Source organism: Lithobates pipiens, unplaced genomic scaffold, assembly GCF_037356315.1.
Source record: "Lithobates pipiens isolate NorthernLeopardFrog02 unplaced genomic scaffold, aLitPip1_a1.2 Scaffold_13, whole genome shotgun sequence".
In the NCBI taxonomy this organism is placed as follows: Eukaryota; Metazoa; Chordata; class Amphibia; order Anura; family Ranidae; genus Lithobates; species Lithobates pipiens.
This window is the reverse complement of record NW_027507718.1, coordinates 484,103,300-484,119,819: the sequence shown is the minus strand read 5'-3', so window position 1 is coordinate 484,119,819 and position 16,520 is coordinate 484,103,300. Positions and strand designations below refer to the sequence as shown.

The window sequence follows — 16,520 nt, the reverse complement described above, 5'->3', positions numbered from 1 at the left end:
AAATCTATCCCCTATTTTGTAGACAATATAACTTTGGCAAACCAATCAATATACATATATTGCAATTTTTATTTTTTACCAAAAATATGTAGAATACATATTGTCCTAAACTGATGATGACTTTTTTTTTTTTTGATTATTATAGCATAAAGTAAAACTTTTTTTTTTTTTCAAAATTGTCGCTTTTTTTTGTTTATGAAATAAAAACCGCAGAGGTGATTAAATGCCACCAAAAGAAAGCTCTATTTGTGGGGAAAAGGGACGTCAATTTTGTTTGGGTACAATGTCACACGACCGCGCAATTGTCAGTTAAAGAGACAGTGTGGTATTGCAAAAAGGGCCTGGTCATTAAGGGGCAAAATCTTCCGGGGCTGAAGTGGTTAAACTTTTTCGGTACAAAAAAAATAAAAAAATTTCAGTGCCACATTTCAAAAAAGGCACTTTATTGGGGAAAAACAAACTTGCAGTGCCTTGCGAAAGTATTCGGCCCCCTTGAACTTTTCAAACTTTTGCCACATTTCAGACTTCAAACATAAAGATATAAAATTTTAATTTTTTGTGAAGAATCACCAACAAGTGGGATACAATTGTGAAGTGGAACGAAATCTATTGGATCATTTTAAACTTTTTTAGCAAATAAAAAACTGAAAAGTGGTGCATGCAAAATTATTCGGCCCCTTTACTTTCAGTGCAGGAAACTCACTCCAGAAGTTCAGCGAGGATCTCTGAATGATCCAATGTTGTCCTAAATGACTGATGGTGATAAATAGAATCCACCTGTGTGTAATCAAGTCTCTGTATAAATGCACCTGCTCTGTGATAGTCTCAGGGTTCTGTTGAAAGCGCAGAGAGCATCATGAAGACCAAGGAACACACCAGGCAGGTCCGTAATACTGTTGTGGAGAAGTTTTAAAGTCGGATTTGGATACAAAAAGATTTCCCAAGCTTTAAACATCCCAAGGAGCACTGTGCAAGCGATCATTTTGAAATAGAAAGAGTATCAGACCACTGCAAATCTACCAAGACCTGACCGTCCCTCTAAACTTTCAGTTCAGACAAGGAGAAGACTGATCAGAGATGCAGCCAAGAGGCCCATGATCACTCTGGATGAACTGCAGAGAACTACAGCTGAGGTGGGAGAGTCTGTCCATAGGACAACAATCAGTCAGTACACTGCACAAATCTGGCCTTTATGGAAGAGTGGCAAGAAGAAAGCCATTTCTCAAAGATATCCATAAAAAGTCTCGTCTAAAGTTTGCCACAAGCCACCTGGGAGACACACCAAACATGTGGAAGAAGGTGCTCTGGTCAGATGAAACCAAAATCTAACTTTTTGCCCACAATGCGAAACGATATGTTTGGCGTAAAAGCAACACAGCTCATCACCCTCAACACACCATCCCCACTGTCAAACATGGTGGTGGCAGCATCATGGTTTGGGCCTGCTTTTCTTCAGCAGGGACAGGGAAGATGGTTAAAATTGAGGGGAAGATGGATGCAGCCAAATACAGGACCATTCTGGATGAAAACCTGTTGGAGTCTGCAAAAGACCTGAAACTGGGACGGAGATTTATCTTCCAACAAGACAATGATCCCAAACATACAGCAAAATCTACAAAGGAATGGTTCACAAATAAACGTATCCAGGTGTTAGAATGGCCAAGTCAAAGTCCAGACCTGAATCCAATCGAGAATCTGTGGAAAGAGATGAAAACTGTTGTTCACAAACGCTCTCCATCCAACCTCACTGAGCTCGAGCTGTTTTGCAAGGAAGAATGGGCAAGAATTTCAGTCTCTCGATGTGCAAAACTGATAGAGACATACCCCAAGCGACTTGCAGCTGTAATCGCAGCAAAAGGTGGCTCTACAAAGTATTAACGCAAGGGGGCCGAATAATTTTGCACACCCCACTTTTCATTTTTTTATTAGTTAAAAAAGTTTCAAAAATCCAATAGATTTTGTTCTACGTCACAATTGTGTCCCACTTGTTGGTGATTCTTCACAAAAAATAAAATTTTTATATCTTTGTTTGAAGCCTGAAATGTGGCAAAAGGTTGAAAAGTTCAAGGGGGCCGAATACTTTCGCAAGACACTGTATATGGTTATACACCGCAGAGACTATAGAATAAACTGCATACTTTTTTTATGAACAGGAACACTTCAGGGTCTTTATAAATGTTTTCACCCAAGATTCACACTTTTTCCAATTGGATTGAACTGAAATAAATGAGTGAATCCTTGGTGAAGGATGTGTGAATATTGTGTGAAAACATTTTACAAATGAATTTTTTAAGACCATGCCAGGAAAAAGCTGTATTTATACTAGAGAAATAATAATAATAATAATAATAAAAAAAAAAAAAAAAAATATATATATATATATATATATATATATATATGATGTGTGTGTGTGTGTGTATATGTATATAATATAGTGTGTGTATGTATATATATATAGTATGTGTGTATGTATTAATTGGTAATTTTGCAGTAAATGCTAATTAATAGGTCAGCAGGAGGGCCAGCCAGGTGGGAATTACTGGACGCTGTTTTACACATCAGAGGAGTTGAATTAAATCAGTGCTGAAAGCTTTGCTTTCTTTACTGGGTCCTGCCATTTTTAATTTTGCCACCTGATGAAAGAGTAACTTTAGACTCCATTCACATTAGTGCATCTCCAAAGATTTTTAGTGCGATTTTGATGCGAGTTGCAGTGCGACTTTGAAAAGTTGCCTGCACTACTTTGGTGCAAGTTTTGATGCGACTCAGATCCATTGAGTGTAAAGTCGGATCAAAGTGGCACTGATTTGAACGGGTGCCATTGAGAAGATGGGCTGCGACTTTCATGTTCAATGTCTAATGACAAACCACACAAGTGTGAATGAAACCTTTTAAGAACTAACTTGTATGGCTCTTCTCCTGTATCCAGCTCCAGAATGAGTTTGCTAATATTGCCGCATCCATTAAGTCCATCTATGAAGCCGCTGACAGGTCATCGCTCCAACTGAAGCCTTCTGCTGCCGTCTTGGGGGATATCGCTATCCTGCTGTACAGAGCTGGGAGAAGCGAGGAAACCTGGTGAGGATGCTGTGCCAATGTTTGTAGAAAATCACATCTGTATCACTTGTCAATTTGTAGATATTAGTTTTAGAAGATGCAAGGATATTTGAAAAAAAAAAAAAGAGATGACGCCCTCTAAGTGCAGCAAGTAATTAGTACAAATTTATTATAATAAAATGATTTAAAACACTCGCAAACGAGTTGTGAGGTACAGGCATGTAAATACTACTTATTCCATCTGCGTTTACCGGGTGACAAGGATCTCCTGCGCTGCTACGGACGGCCCCAGCTCCTTCAGTATGTCCGGTTTCTGGTGGCAATGTGAAATCCTGCCATTTCCTGATTGGTGGAGCGCAAGTGGTGGGTGCTTGGAGAGAGCCTGTGATCTCTTGGAGGATTTTGCTTCTGGGAGCGGGGTTAAAATGGCGCTTCAGAGCATGCGTGCTCCTTCATCAGGCTGTGTATGTGGCCATGTTGCTTGTGGGAAAATATAGAGAAAGTGAGCGGAGGGGTCTAGTGAAGGGGACAAGACTAAAAGGAAGGAGTGCAGGGTAACTATGGAGACGGAAAAGGGGAGGAAACATCAGTGGCCGAGTATTGGACTGCCTTACAATTATAGTATACTGCGGATGAAAGCCACATGCGTGCGAGTGGCGCACCATGTGCGCAACGGCGCCCAAACACAAAAAATAGAATTATACAAGTGGGGATTGTATATTATAGTTAATGCCTGGGTAAAAGAATTAAAAAAATTAATTTTATGATTAATAAATAAACAATGAATAATGAAATGATAAATACAGCCTCGTATCTAATATTAGATTAATACTAGGATTATAAATATAAGAGGAGAAAATACTGAATTGCATTCCATTGAACAAAAATTGAATTAAGTTAAATTAGATTAAATAGAAATATTAAAAATGAAATAAATAAAGATATTTGAAAGCCAGATCTTAAAGTGGAGCTCCAGGCTCCCCCAAAAAAATAGTCCGCAGCTACAATTACTGTAGATGCAGACTTTTAATATAAGGACTCTTTCCTGTCCAGGGATCCAGCCATGTCATCAGCCCAAGCGAATTCATCAATCGGCTTCAGGTGCAGGCGCGAGCATTGTAAGCCGGTTTCCCATCGCACATGTGCGAGTCACACTGCGCTTTATGAATGATGAATGGTCCAGTTGTCTTCTGGGATCTGTGTGTGTCCCAGATGGTTGGGGGGGGGGGGGGGGGGTGGCGGTAATGCTTGATCTTGCTAGAACAGGGCGATTGTGAATTGTTTAAACAGGAATTTAATATATCATGCCTTCATTTTCTTTCTATTGTTTGCTGTCTTTATTACAGGGCGACGCTGAAGCTCTTCAGGTCCCAAAACCTAGTTCCTGGGTGAGTCTGATTTGTTGAGAATATATAATGTCCGTTCTCTAGGACTTTGACCTTCCTTGCACATGAAAGAAGACAGTCATTAACTACCTCACATACGTGCTATGGCCGAATGTCAGATGACGGCCTCCCCTGTGCACGCTCCCTGCGCATGCCCTGATCGGAGTCCCCGAGACTCGGGTGATCACCGATCTGCGTAAGGGGCCAGTCCCGGCCTCTTACCATGTGATCAGCTGTCAGCCAATGACAGCTGATCACATGATGTAAACAAAAGCTCAGTGATCGTTTTATTTTTATTTTTTTCTCCTCACACTGACAACAGAGGAGAAAAAAATCCTTTCCTGGGACCTCCTTCGCCAGTGTATTTCGCCCAAAAACAGACTTAAAGGGGTTGTAAAGGTTCATGTTTTTTCACCTTCGTGCATCCTATGCAGAAAGGTGAAAAAACACGTGTCAGTGACCGACCCCCTGCCCCCTCCCCATTTTACTTACCGGATCCCTCGAACTTGTCCCACCTGGATGCGCCGTCTCTCTGCTAGGGGGTTCTTGGCTGTTGATTGGATAGATTGATAGCAGCGCAGCCATTGGCTCCCACTGCTGTCAATCAAATACGACGACGCGGCCGCCAGGGGGCCTGCAGTCTATGGACGCTGAATGCTGGACTCGGGAGCACGCCTGCAAGTTAACCCCCGGGAGATAGCTTCTCCCAGGGGGATATCTGATGCGGGGAGGAGCCGAGAGATCCGCCGAGGGACCCCAGAAGAGCAGGTTCGGGGCCACTCTGTGCAAAACGAGCTGCAGAGTGGAGGAAAGTATGATATGTTTATTTAAAAAAAAAAAAAAATTAACCTTTAGTGTCGCTTTAAAGTGTTGCTAAACCCATGACCCTGCATTCACTATATCTGGTCTCTATATTCTGATACCTTTTTCTCATCAGTAGTATATAGCAGCCTTGTGTCTTCTATCAGTTCCTAGTAAAGCTTGTAGGAGGAGTTTTCATTCTCCCCTGATCTGGACATGTCTGGGCAGTGCTGATTGGCCCTGTGCTGATCACATGCACCCTCCCAAAAAAAAAAGAAAAAACATTCTAGCAATACGCACCAAAATGTGCAGCCCGTCCCCTGGCTCTGGAAATATCAGGTTATTTTTTGGAGACGGCGGAAGAAGAGGATCAGAGAAGACAGGGTCAAACGGTCTTTATACACAATGCAAAGGACCCCTTGGGTTACTCAGTGAATATAACAAGCATGTTTTACAGCATATACAGACTGATTTTACTGTTATGGGTTTAGTAACACTTTAAGCCTGGTACACTCAGTGAGTTTTTGTTTTTCAACCCAGCTGGCTGAACAAAAACAAATGTGGAGTTTGCTGTACTAACTATGCAATGTTAGTACATCAATCTCCCTGCTGAGTTAACATGCCCAGCGCCCTCTCCCACCCCCACCAGAACACACTTGTCTGCACTCGCAGCCATTGGCTGCAAGAGCTGATCTGATGCCAATTGGCTGCTGGTTTTCTAGCATGTTTGTTCAACAGAAGCTGGACTGGCTGCTGTACACACTGGCCGAATGTCGGCTGATTTCTGTTAAACCGACCGATATACAGCCGGTGTGCCTTTTAGTCGCACGGACTGATTTACTAAAACTGGGAGAGTGAAAAATCTGGTGCAGCTGTGCATAGTAGCCAAACAGCTTCTAACTTCAGCTTATTCAGTTAGTTTGACAAAAAAACCTGGAAGCTGGTTGGTTTCTATGCAGAACTGCATCTGATTTTGCACACTCCAGTTTTAAGTAAATCAACCCCAGAGTGCCTAGAGAGCCTGTCTTAGGTGAAAGACAAAGGAGGTCCCAAGTGTGGCTTTGTTGATATCTCTGGAAAGATAGTTTTGTTGATGCTCGTATTCTTAAAAGAAGTTGGTCCTGTATCCTAAGAACTTTGTTGTGGGAGCATAGATGAGCGCTTATCTGGTGTTGTCACCCAACAGCCAGGAGCCATCGGGGAGGCTTGTCAGTGGCAACTTGATGCAATTCTTTGGCTGGCCTGGCTTTAGTATTTACTGTGAACTGCTTTGTGCTTCTTCCAGGTTCCATGTGATTGAAGAGCTCCTGGACTGTGCTAGAGCGTCAGGCAGCACCAGTGTGGCCTTTGACCTTGTGCAACTAGCCGTCAGCTACGGCTTGCCAAATACAGCTAAGCTTGCCCATACCATGCTGGATGAGTTCACCCTTAGTGAAGAGCAAAGGTATGAACTGGGTATTTTGGATTTGTAAGATGCACTCAAGTACAGTATTTTAGACATTTTACCAAGGTGCACCAGGGCTGTGTTTTTGGAGCTGTTCCTGTGCCACCTTCACGGGATTGGACACTGGCAAAAAATACAGGAAATCCCCTCTTAGTCACAAACTCTCCTTTTGGCAAGGCTTTTGTTCTGTTTTGGTGATGGTCACGTCTGTGCAGTCTGCACAAAAACAACTAGCTTCTTAATGGTTCCATTTCAGTTTAGGGGACTGACTTTTCCACACCCATTACTGACTGCTTTTCAACTCTGAGAAATGGCACCCAGACTCTGCGCTGAGCACACAGGGACAGCCTGCAATGTTGTTGGTTGGCACTGGACCCTGCGCAATGATACATTGCCTCGAGGTCCACTATGGTATTATACAGGTCCAGGGCAGTGATCCCCAGATGGGGAGTCAAGTTGCTGAAGGACCTAGAGACATAGCCTGCCATGATGTGTGAAGATTGGACTGCCTGAGGGGGTCCCATGGTGGGAATGGCGAGTGCCCTGGCTGCTGACATTGCTGGTACCTTTCTTCCTCTCCTGTTATGCTTTTTCCTCCTTTTTTTTTTTTTTTTTATTGCTTTTGTGTGGAAAACAAAGTGTCACTGTATTAAGTTTCCAGGGCCATCCAAGTGCTACATAGCAGTAGAAGTGTGGGGCGCTACAGGAAGCTTCTGACACCAAAATCCATTCTCTGCATTCTCTTTAAGCACAAGGCCATGTACACAGAGGCATAGAGCCGATTAGGATATCCCATACTGGGCAAAGCTCCCAGACAGCAGCCATCTTATAGAATTCCATTCCTTACATGTGGCAGCGGCAGAGAATCTATTGCTGTGGGACTACAGGTTGCGGCAAGTATACTTAAAGGGGCCACTAAGCAGTTATTTTGTGGGGCTGGCAGCATCTGCTATTGCTTGTTTACATTGACTGCTCTCAAGAAGCGCTTTCCCTCACCTCCCCCCTCCCTATTAATGAAAGAGCAACCAGTTGAGTACAAGGTAAAGGAGGATGAGAATTCCGGTAAAAGGGGATGCAGAAGAATCTTCATCTGAGGAATCTACTCCTGAAGAACCCTGAGATTTGGGTTTATCTCAGACTCAAAAAGCCTTTAGTGAGTTTTCTTGTGGAAGCTGTTCGGACTGAATTGCCAGCCATCGCTTGCCAAGCCTTCCACTCCAAAGGTTGCAGAATTTGGACTTTGGTGTCCACCACAACATTCTCAATTCTTTCCTGCTCCGCCTAAGGTGTGTTCAGCCAAAAAGGTTTGCTGAGCAATACCCCATGCAAGTTGAGTTAACAAAAATGGTAGATTCCGTAGCTATGGCAGTTCTTATCTCAAGAAGACACCCACATGTCCAGTGGACAAGGTCCTGATTTTTAAAGATGCTTCAGACAAATGTCTGAAAGCCTAATTTGCTGTGAAGGTAGCCTCTCAGTCAGCTAGTGCAGCTGTAGGCCTTTGCCAAAGGTTTGACTAAATGCATGGCAAGAGAGGGAGAGATGGGGCTCCTACCTAGTGGTGATACCAAAAGGAGCAGCAACCTGGAAGATTTTCCATGTGTTCTAATCCTCAGTGGAATCTTTGACGGACTCCATATAGCAATGTTACTAGGGACCTTGTCCACACATATGCACAGGCTCTTGTGGCTGTAGAATTGATCAGGCAAATTACCCTGCAAGAAGCATGTGAAAAGTTTTTACCTTTTTTTATGTGAAATGTTTCTTTTGTCTTACCCTGAATGGTTACATCCAGAAGGTGACTATGGCTAAGAGTACTCTGTTACTACTTAGAAATAGGAGTGGCAGGTTTCTGAACCATAGCCATTGCCTTCTTTTTATTTCCAAGAAAAAAATTTTTTGCCACTCTCAGGCCTTGGGTTCTAAGCCCAAAACCCCAGTCCCACTTCCTCAAGAATCCATATACTTCAAAGCCCTGTATGCCAAGGGACAAATCATCTTCACAATAAAGGTGCACCCCCACTCACTCGGGTCGTGGTATGTTTGTAGGCCTTCATGGAAGTTTGGCAGGGTGAGATAACAGATGAGTGGGTCCACACCATAATGGTTCACAGTTACGAGCTGTAATTTTAGAGCCTCCCAACCTCTGCGCTTCATGCTCTCAAATGTTTTTCTTTGAATTGAATTCTTTGAAAAAAAAAAAAAGTGTTCTTTTGCAAGCTCTCAATTATCGTCTATCTTAAAGGGTGATCATTCCACTTCCAGAGGGTGAAAGGTTTTGCAGTTTCTGCTTGAACTTCAAGGTTCCAAAAACAGATGACGATGTTTGTCCCTTCTTGGATCTTAAGAGACTCTGCAAGTTTCTATGGGTGCAAAAGTTTCAGATGGAATTAGTATAGTCATTGGTGGTCTCTCTTCAGCAGGGATATTTCCTAGCATCAGTCGATATCAAATCTGCTTGCCTACGTTTTCTGATTTTTCCATCCCACCAAAGTTTTTTTGCAGTGCCGGACCGTTTGGCCTGTCCTCTGCTCCCAGAGTGTTCACCAAGTCCTGGCTTTGGTTCTGGGGCTCTTACGTTCCTGGGGTATCCCTATTATAGGGTACCTGAACAATTCACTACTGAGGGAGCAACCTGCTTCTTTGCTGGAGTCCATCGTGTCTCAGAATGGGTTTGAAATTCGCAGAAGTCTGCCCTACCAGACTCCTACAGTAACCCTTCTATAGGGCGGTCCTTAAGTGGTTAAAGAAAATAGGATTTTTGGTTTGTCTGTAAAATAATTTTACAGGACACAGGGATCCCACTCCTCTGCTTCCTTAGTGGCTCATGGCTGCCTGCAAAAATTGAAGCCTTGCCTAGATGGGAGGGGTTATGCCAGGAGGGGGGGGGGGGGGGTCCCTGTTTTATTTGTTTGCCATTATCCAGTCACCTTAAACTAGTAGCATATGAAAAATCCATTAATACCAAAATGTGTTAGTATATTGCTTTTGTGTGCCCTAAAATAATTTTTTTTTTTTTTTTATACTGCAATTTTGTTCTTTATAAACTATTGTCAAAATGTAGACTATGGGGCATAAAATGATGGTTCCAGTTTTTTATGTCACCAGATATTTTAAGAAAACAGAATGTTTTGGCGGTTTGAAGTAGTCTTCAGGCCTAAAAATAGGATTTTTGTACTCGCTGTGAAATCCTTTTCTTTTAAGTTCATTGACAGACACAGCAGCTCTTCTTGACCTTAGGTTATATCGCCCCTTTAGGAGAGGAATAGGCAAAAAGTGCCTAAAACAGCAACGCTTGCACAGCACCGCCCAAGGGGCGGTCCTACTGGCTACAACACCGCATCCAGCAGCTCAGTTCGTCAAAAGCAGTACAAACCAAAATAGGAGGGGTGAGTGCTGTGTCCATCAATGAACTTCAGAGAAAAGGATTTCTCTATCATTCATTGTTGGACACAGCAGCTCTTCTTGACCTTAGGGACGTCCCCAAGCAGTGTCAAAGAAATGAGGGGTGGGAACAGCAAACAACAATAACTCCACCCATAACAACCTGAGCTCCTCAACGGAGGAGTTGCAACCTTAAAACAGCCACCTGAAAAAGCTTGAGGCCGAAGCAAGCATCCGAAGATGTGCTCACACCAACCTTGTAAAATTTGCTGAAAGTGTGTAAACGGACAACCAGGTTGCCGCCTTACACATATGAGAAACAGGCGCTTGTGTCGGAAAGCCCAAGAGGCACCAGAAACCCTCCTGGCAGATTTAATAGCCACTAGAAAGACTACTTTTTGAGAGTGTCAATAAGGGAATCTCCCTAATGTTTTCAAACGGCAGTTTCTGAAGCACCAAGAGCACCAGATTCAAATCCTACGGAGGTAACGGTGGTTGAACCGGAGGGGCCACATGTCGAACCCCCTGAACAAACGTACTCGACAATAATTGAGTCGCCAAGGGACACGAAAAAGACAGTCAAAGCTGATATCTGCCCCTTAATGGTGCTTAATGCAAGTTTCTGATCGACTCCACTGCAAAAACAGCAGGATCCTGGAAACTGAATATGTACATGGACACTACCCCATCTCCTCACACATGGAGATGTAGGCCTTCCACGTACGATGATAAATCTTCCGAGAAGATGACTTCTGTGCCTTCAACATAGTGGATATTACCGAATCCAACAGACCTTGGTCCCTTAGCACCTGGCTTTCAACAGCCATGCCGCTAAAGCCAGTAGTAAAGCAGGATGAAGTATTGGACCGTGTGACAGTAGGTCCTCTCGCATCGGCAGTCTCCAAGGAACAACCGCCAACATTCGTATTATGTTGGCGCACCATGGACGCCGAGGCCAATCTGGGGCAGTCAGAATCACCGGAATCTCCTCGGCCTCCACTCTGCAAAGCAGACATGGTAGAAGTTTGAGTGGGGAGAAGGCATAAATCAGCCGATAATGTCCCTATGGAGCCACCAACGCGTCTGCTCAGGGATCCTTTGACCTGGCCACAAACCTGTGTACCTTCCGATTGAGTCCAGAAACCAGGAGATCCATATCTGGCATGCCCCACCAAAGGAGCCAAAATACATCTGGATGTAGCGACCATTCCCCTTGGTCCAGCATCTGACGGAAGTCCGCTTGCCAGTTTGCTATGCCCGGAATGTACACGGTCAACAGAGCCAGCACGCACCACTCTGTCCAGCGCAGGATCCGAGTGACCTCCAGTGCTGCAGCCGAGCTCCTTGTTCCTCCTTGATGGTTGACCTATGCCACCGCCATGGCATTGTCCGACTGGATCCTGACCGGACGCCCCTGCAGCCTCTGTGACCATGTGGAGAGGCACCACCTGATTTCCCGCAGTTCCAGCACGTTGATCGGCAGGCGGGATTCTTCCTGGGTCCAATGACCCTGGGCTGACTGTACGCCCCAAACTCTCGCTCCCCCCCAACTGGTCAGGCTGGTGTCTGTTGTGATCACTGTCCAATGAAGAGGAAGGAATGACTTCCCAGACCGAAAGGCCAGCGACCTCAGCCACCAGAGCAGGGAATCCCTGACTAGTTGGCTCACCCTAATTTCACAATCCAGGGACAACGTAGATTTGTGCCATTTGGACAGGATCTCCTTTTGCAAGACTCGAGTGTGGAATTGAGCACATAGGGTACCGCTTTGAAAGTGGCTACCATGAGACCCAGGACTTGCATGCAAAAACGCAGCGACGACCACATGCTGGACACCAACAACTTCACCGCAGCTTGAAGAGTCTGCAGCTTTTCCGAAGGGAGAGAGACTCTCGCCTCTGAGGAGTCCAGAAGCAAGCCCAGGTACCACAGGCCTTGAGTCGGCACCAACACCGACTTCTGTAGGTTCAGTTCCCAACCAAACTCCTGAAGAGTTTGCATAGGGATTGCCACATCCTCCCTTAATTCTGATTCTGAGGCAGAAGCTGCCCTCGGAGGTCGTCCAGGTAACCCACGATTGCGATCCCTCGCCGCCTTAGCAAAGCCAAAATTGGGGCTAGCACCTTGGTGAAGACCCTCGGTGCCGACGCCAGGCCAAAAGGGAGAGCTACAAATTGGTAGTGCTCGTCCCTGACCGCAAAACACAGAAACCTCTGATGCTTGATGCATATGGGGACATGTGTCCTTGATGTCCAGGGATGCAGAAAATCTCCCTGATGGAGTGCAGCGACCACTGAGCGAACTGATTCCATCCTGAACCTTTGTACTTTCACAAAGCTCTTGAGGTCCAGGACAGACCTCTTCTTTCTTTGGGACTACAGACAGATTGGAGTAGAAACCCTGAAACCTTTCCGGCATCTGTACAGGTAAAATCACCCTGCGCAGCAGCAGGTTCTCTACTGCCCCAAACAGGGCCTCCCTACGAGCCAGAAGAAGATAAAGGTTGGAGGGGAAAAAAAAATCAGTTTGGCGGACAAGAAAGAAACTCTTATCTTGTACTCTGAGGAAACCAGTTCGTAGACCCACTGGTTGGAAAGTAGGGAGGTCCACCGGGCTGCAATCTCCCGAAGACGACCCCCCACCCGAGAGTTGGGAAGGGGCAAACCTTCATGCGGTAACAGATTTGTTTGCAGGCTTGGTTGGCTTGTAAAATCGGGGGACGCTTTTGTCCCTCAGCAGGCACCTTGTCGGACTGGGAACGCTTACATGCTGACCCGGGAGGGCAAAAAAAAAATCCACTTCTGAGTGGAAAAGGAGGGCTCTTGCCTACGGCACGGCTCCTTCCCTTTTTTGGACTGTGGGAGTAACGTACTCTTACTCCAGTAACTTTCTTAATAATGTCATGCAGCGAGGCTCCAAATAGCCTCTCTCCCTGGAAGGGCAAGTCCAACAGTGCTTTCTTGGATGCCTGGTCCGCAGACCAGCATTTCAGCCAAATCAGGCGACGTAGCACTACTGCTGATACTGAGGCTCTAGAGAGCAAGGGGACCATATCTAAGGCCGCATCACAGACATAATTAAGGCCCTGCACCAACAGGTCCGCCAGTTCCACGCAGACCAGGGAGGCCTGTTGCTTCTCCAATTCACGGTGCAAAAATTTAGCCCATTTAGTAAGCGTCTGCAACACCAGGGCTGTGGCTAACACTGGCTGGCAATGCTGACCCCACCACGGTAAACATGGACTGGTCAACCGCCTCGGCCCTTCTGTCGGCAGGGTCCTTGAAAGCAGGAGTCCCTTCCACCAGAATCGTGGTTATATTATTCAACCTGGATATCGGGGGCCAGCTTGTGGGACCTGAAAGGGACCGACACCTTTGTAGATGCCCCCACCGTATCCTCAGTTTCTAGGGTATCCCGCACTGCTGTAATAAGTGATCCTACAAGCTTTTCCTGCACTGACCTAGACACTGAGTCATCCTCACTGTCCGAACGGTCCTGGTCCGCATCCTCTGATACATCAGAACAGGGGCTGCCTGTCACAGCGGGAACGGAGTTTGAATCTGAGCTTTTCCCAGAAGACGGTGGGGGGAGAGCTATTTTTTTTTTTTTTACCCCCCTTGCGCCCACATGCCACTTTCACCCTGGCAACAAAGTCCTCCAGGACCACTGACAGAGCGTCCATAGGCACCACAGGTGCAGGGGAATCTGTTGCAAATAACAGGGATATCTGGGGAAGAAGCGCCAGCTTCTGATGCCATGCTGACCCACACTCGCCTGTCACCACTCAGGGACCTAAGGCAAGTCACACAAAACGTCCACCCTCGTAGCTGCACAAACTGAGGGGCCCCCCGCAGGATTTGCCACCCTGACCCAGGTACTGCGCCGTGCTGCTGCTGTCCGCTCTCCCCTGTGTCATCCACGAGGTGTCTGTGTGGAAAGCGTGCTGTTCCAGAAGGAAACGAGCAGCCAGCACTAGAGGCAAAACTACCTGAGGCTACTAGAAAATGGCCGCCTCAACAAAAATTTCTGAGGGCGCCAAGAAAATGGCCGCCAAACTACTAGGAAATGGCTGAAAGGAAAAAAACTGTCTGTCGCTACAAAAAAATGGCCAGGAGAGAAGAGTGGGAGACCCCCTAGTCGACCTCCCAGGGAATGCCCATCCTGCCGAGACAGGTGGAACCATACTTGCCCCTCTTACAGGGACTGCTGGATGCATTCCACAGATAGACCCATCACCCGAGCAGAACGGGGTGGCTGCCGACCACGGCACACTGTGTGACACAGACAGCAGTAGCCCGGTCATATGTGTGCCCCGGAGCATATAGCTCACCGGCCGCCCCTGGATTAGACGGGGCATGTTGTGGCTGACCCAGCTCGTAGCTTTTTTATTTGCACTAACATACAATTTTTCAGGACAAGCTTTTGGGGTATGTCCCCTTCTTCAATGTCCAAGCAGTATTGATTTACTAAATAAACTTATACTAAAGTTTTACGACCCCCTCTGTGATTAGCATCCCCCCTCCATTCTATAGCTCTCCCTCTGTCTTATCTCACTAACTCTGCTGCTATCTTTATTACCATTGATTTGTATGTGTTTGTTTTTCTCTTTTCTTTTTTTTTTTTTTCCCCCCTCAGAGATGTTTTTTTTTTTGTTTGTTTTTTACAACCGCTTTAAGGGATCTTGACCAAGCGCACAAACGGTTACTATACTTGTGGATTTTTTTTTTCTTCTAGGATAATCCTACAGGACCTGACTCCAAAAAGCGGTAGTAGCACCAGCAGCAGCAGCGACAGTGATCAAGACTGAGGTGACCTGCAGACACCAATGTCTAAATCCACTTTTCCATCAACCTCATTACATCTGGTGGTAGACTGCCTTTATGGAAATATACACTTTTATTTTTTACATTTTTTTTTCTGCTTGTATTCAACTTGTGCATATATTAAATTATGAAAACAAAATAATTTCTTGCTTTTTTGTGAATTATTTAGGCTTCGTAGCATATATACTTCTTCCTGGAGTATAAGCCTTAGGAGGACCGACACTGAGATCCCAATCATACATTATTGTGCACTAAAGACATCCTGTCACCAAACTGTTTATCCTAATCATACAGTACAGAACACAGGAATTGGTTCCCACATAATGGGTTATGTGTACCCATATAACCCTGCCTACTTCATGAGGCTCCAGTTTTCTTGTTAATGTCCTTAGATGATGGAGCCTTTTTTTTAAATATCTTTCACCAGTTTTCCATTCTTTCTTCCACTGACCCTTCCTCAAGATCTGACTGCCTTATGACTTGCTAGCAGTTTCCTTACCTTTTATGCCTGATCTACATCTTGGAAACCAATGCCTATAAAGTTTATTTCAAGCACTGGCAGCTGGCTTATCGTATACTGGCTTGTCCTCCAGGGGTTCTCGATCCTCAATCCTGCATGGCCCGCCGGATTCAGGCTCTCTTGAGAAGCAATGGAGGAGGAATGGACGTTCATGCAGTACATAGGAAGTCCACGCCAACCAGCGTAAATCGGTCAGGCAGACGTGACCTCACCAGAAGAGGAAGAAATTACTGGGAAAGATCAGGCTACACGCTCTGAGCTCTGCTCCTTTTGAAGGCCCCTGGCACCTGGGTGGGGGTGGGGGGGGGCTGCTTCAGAAATGCCACCCCTGAGCTGATATCCCCAAGATCACGCAACTTGGCATATTTGTTGGGGTGTACCAACTCAGGACTAGCCTCCCTAGAACTCTTCCCTCCTACCCCTCCTAGCTGTCACCCAACTACCTACCTCTGGCTCCTGTACCCAGATTTCTCCACCCCCCTTTATACTGGCCCCCTGCCAGCACCTGCTGGGTAATGTCCAAGCTCCTTTCCAGGGTTGTTGCTGCGAAGTGTTGCCACCTTTTTTTCTAGATCCAGGATCTAGGCTTCCAGATAAACAACTAGTTTACATCTCATACAGCCATATTCACTCTTGAATGGCTCATCAATGGAGCAAGATATGCATTGGGTCTCATCCCCAATCCTGTTGGACATTTTACCCGCTATTGTAATGGAGTTATTAAATGGCTACTCTCGGTACTCCACTACTTCAAATTACTCCTTGTGTTACTGCTATTCTAAGTTACTAAAGGTCACTCGCAGTACTCCACGCGGTTTAAAAATTACTCAGTTACCTCCAATACTCAGTTACTTTAACCACTTCAATACCAGTCACTTTCCCCCTTCCTGCCCAGGACAATTTTTAACTTTCAGTGCTGTCGCATTTTGAATGACAATTGCGTGGTCATGCAACATTGTACCCAAACTAAATTTTTATAATTTTCTTCTAACAAGAGCTTTCTTTTGGTGGTATATGATCACCTCTGTGGTTTTTAAGTTTTGCACTATAAACGGGAAAAAAAAACGATAATTAAAAAAACAAAAACTCATGGGCACTGATAGGAG

General features: G+C 45.4%; 1 protein-coding gene across 1 annotated transcript in view; it reads left to right on the top strand.

Moving 5' to 3' along the window:
- Positions 1–15,036, top strand: part of PTCD3 (pentatricopeptide repeat domain 3) — a 141,918-nt gene extending 126,882 nt beyond the window's left edge. The window contains exons 21-24 of the mRNA XM_077477980.1: positions 2,930–3,078; positions 4,404–4,445; positions 6,529–6,687; positions 14,806–15,036. Of these exons, the coding sequence (XP_077334106.1) occupies positions 2,930–3,078; positions 4,404–4,445; positions 6,529–6,687; positions 14,806–14,878 (423 nt within the window). The 3' untranslated portion in view covers positions 14,879–15,036. The remainder of the gene's footprint in view (positions 1–2,929; positions 3,079–4,403; positions 4,446–6,528; positions 6,688–14,805) is intronic.
- The last annotated feature ends 1,484 nt before the right edge of the window (positions 15,037–16,520 follow it).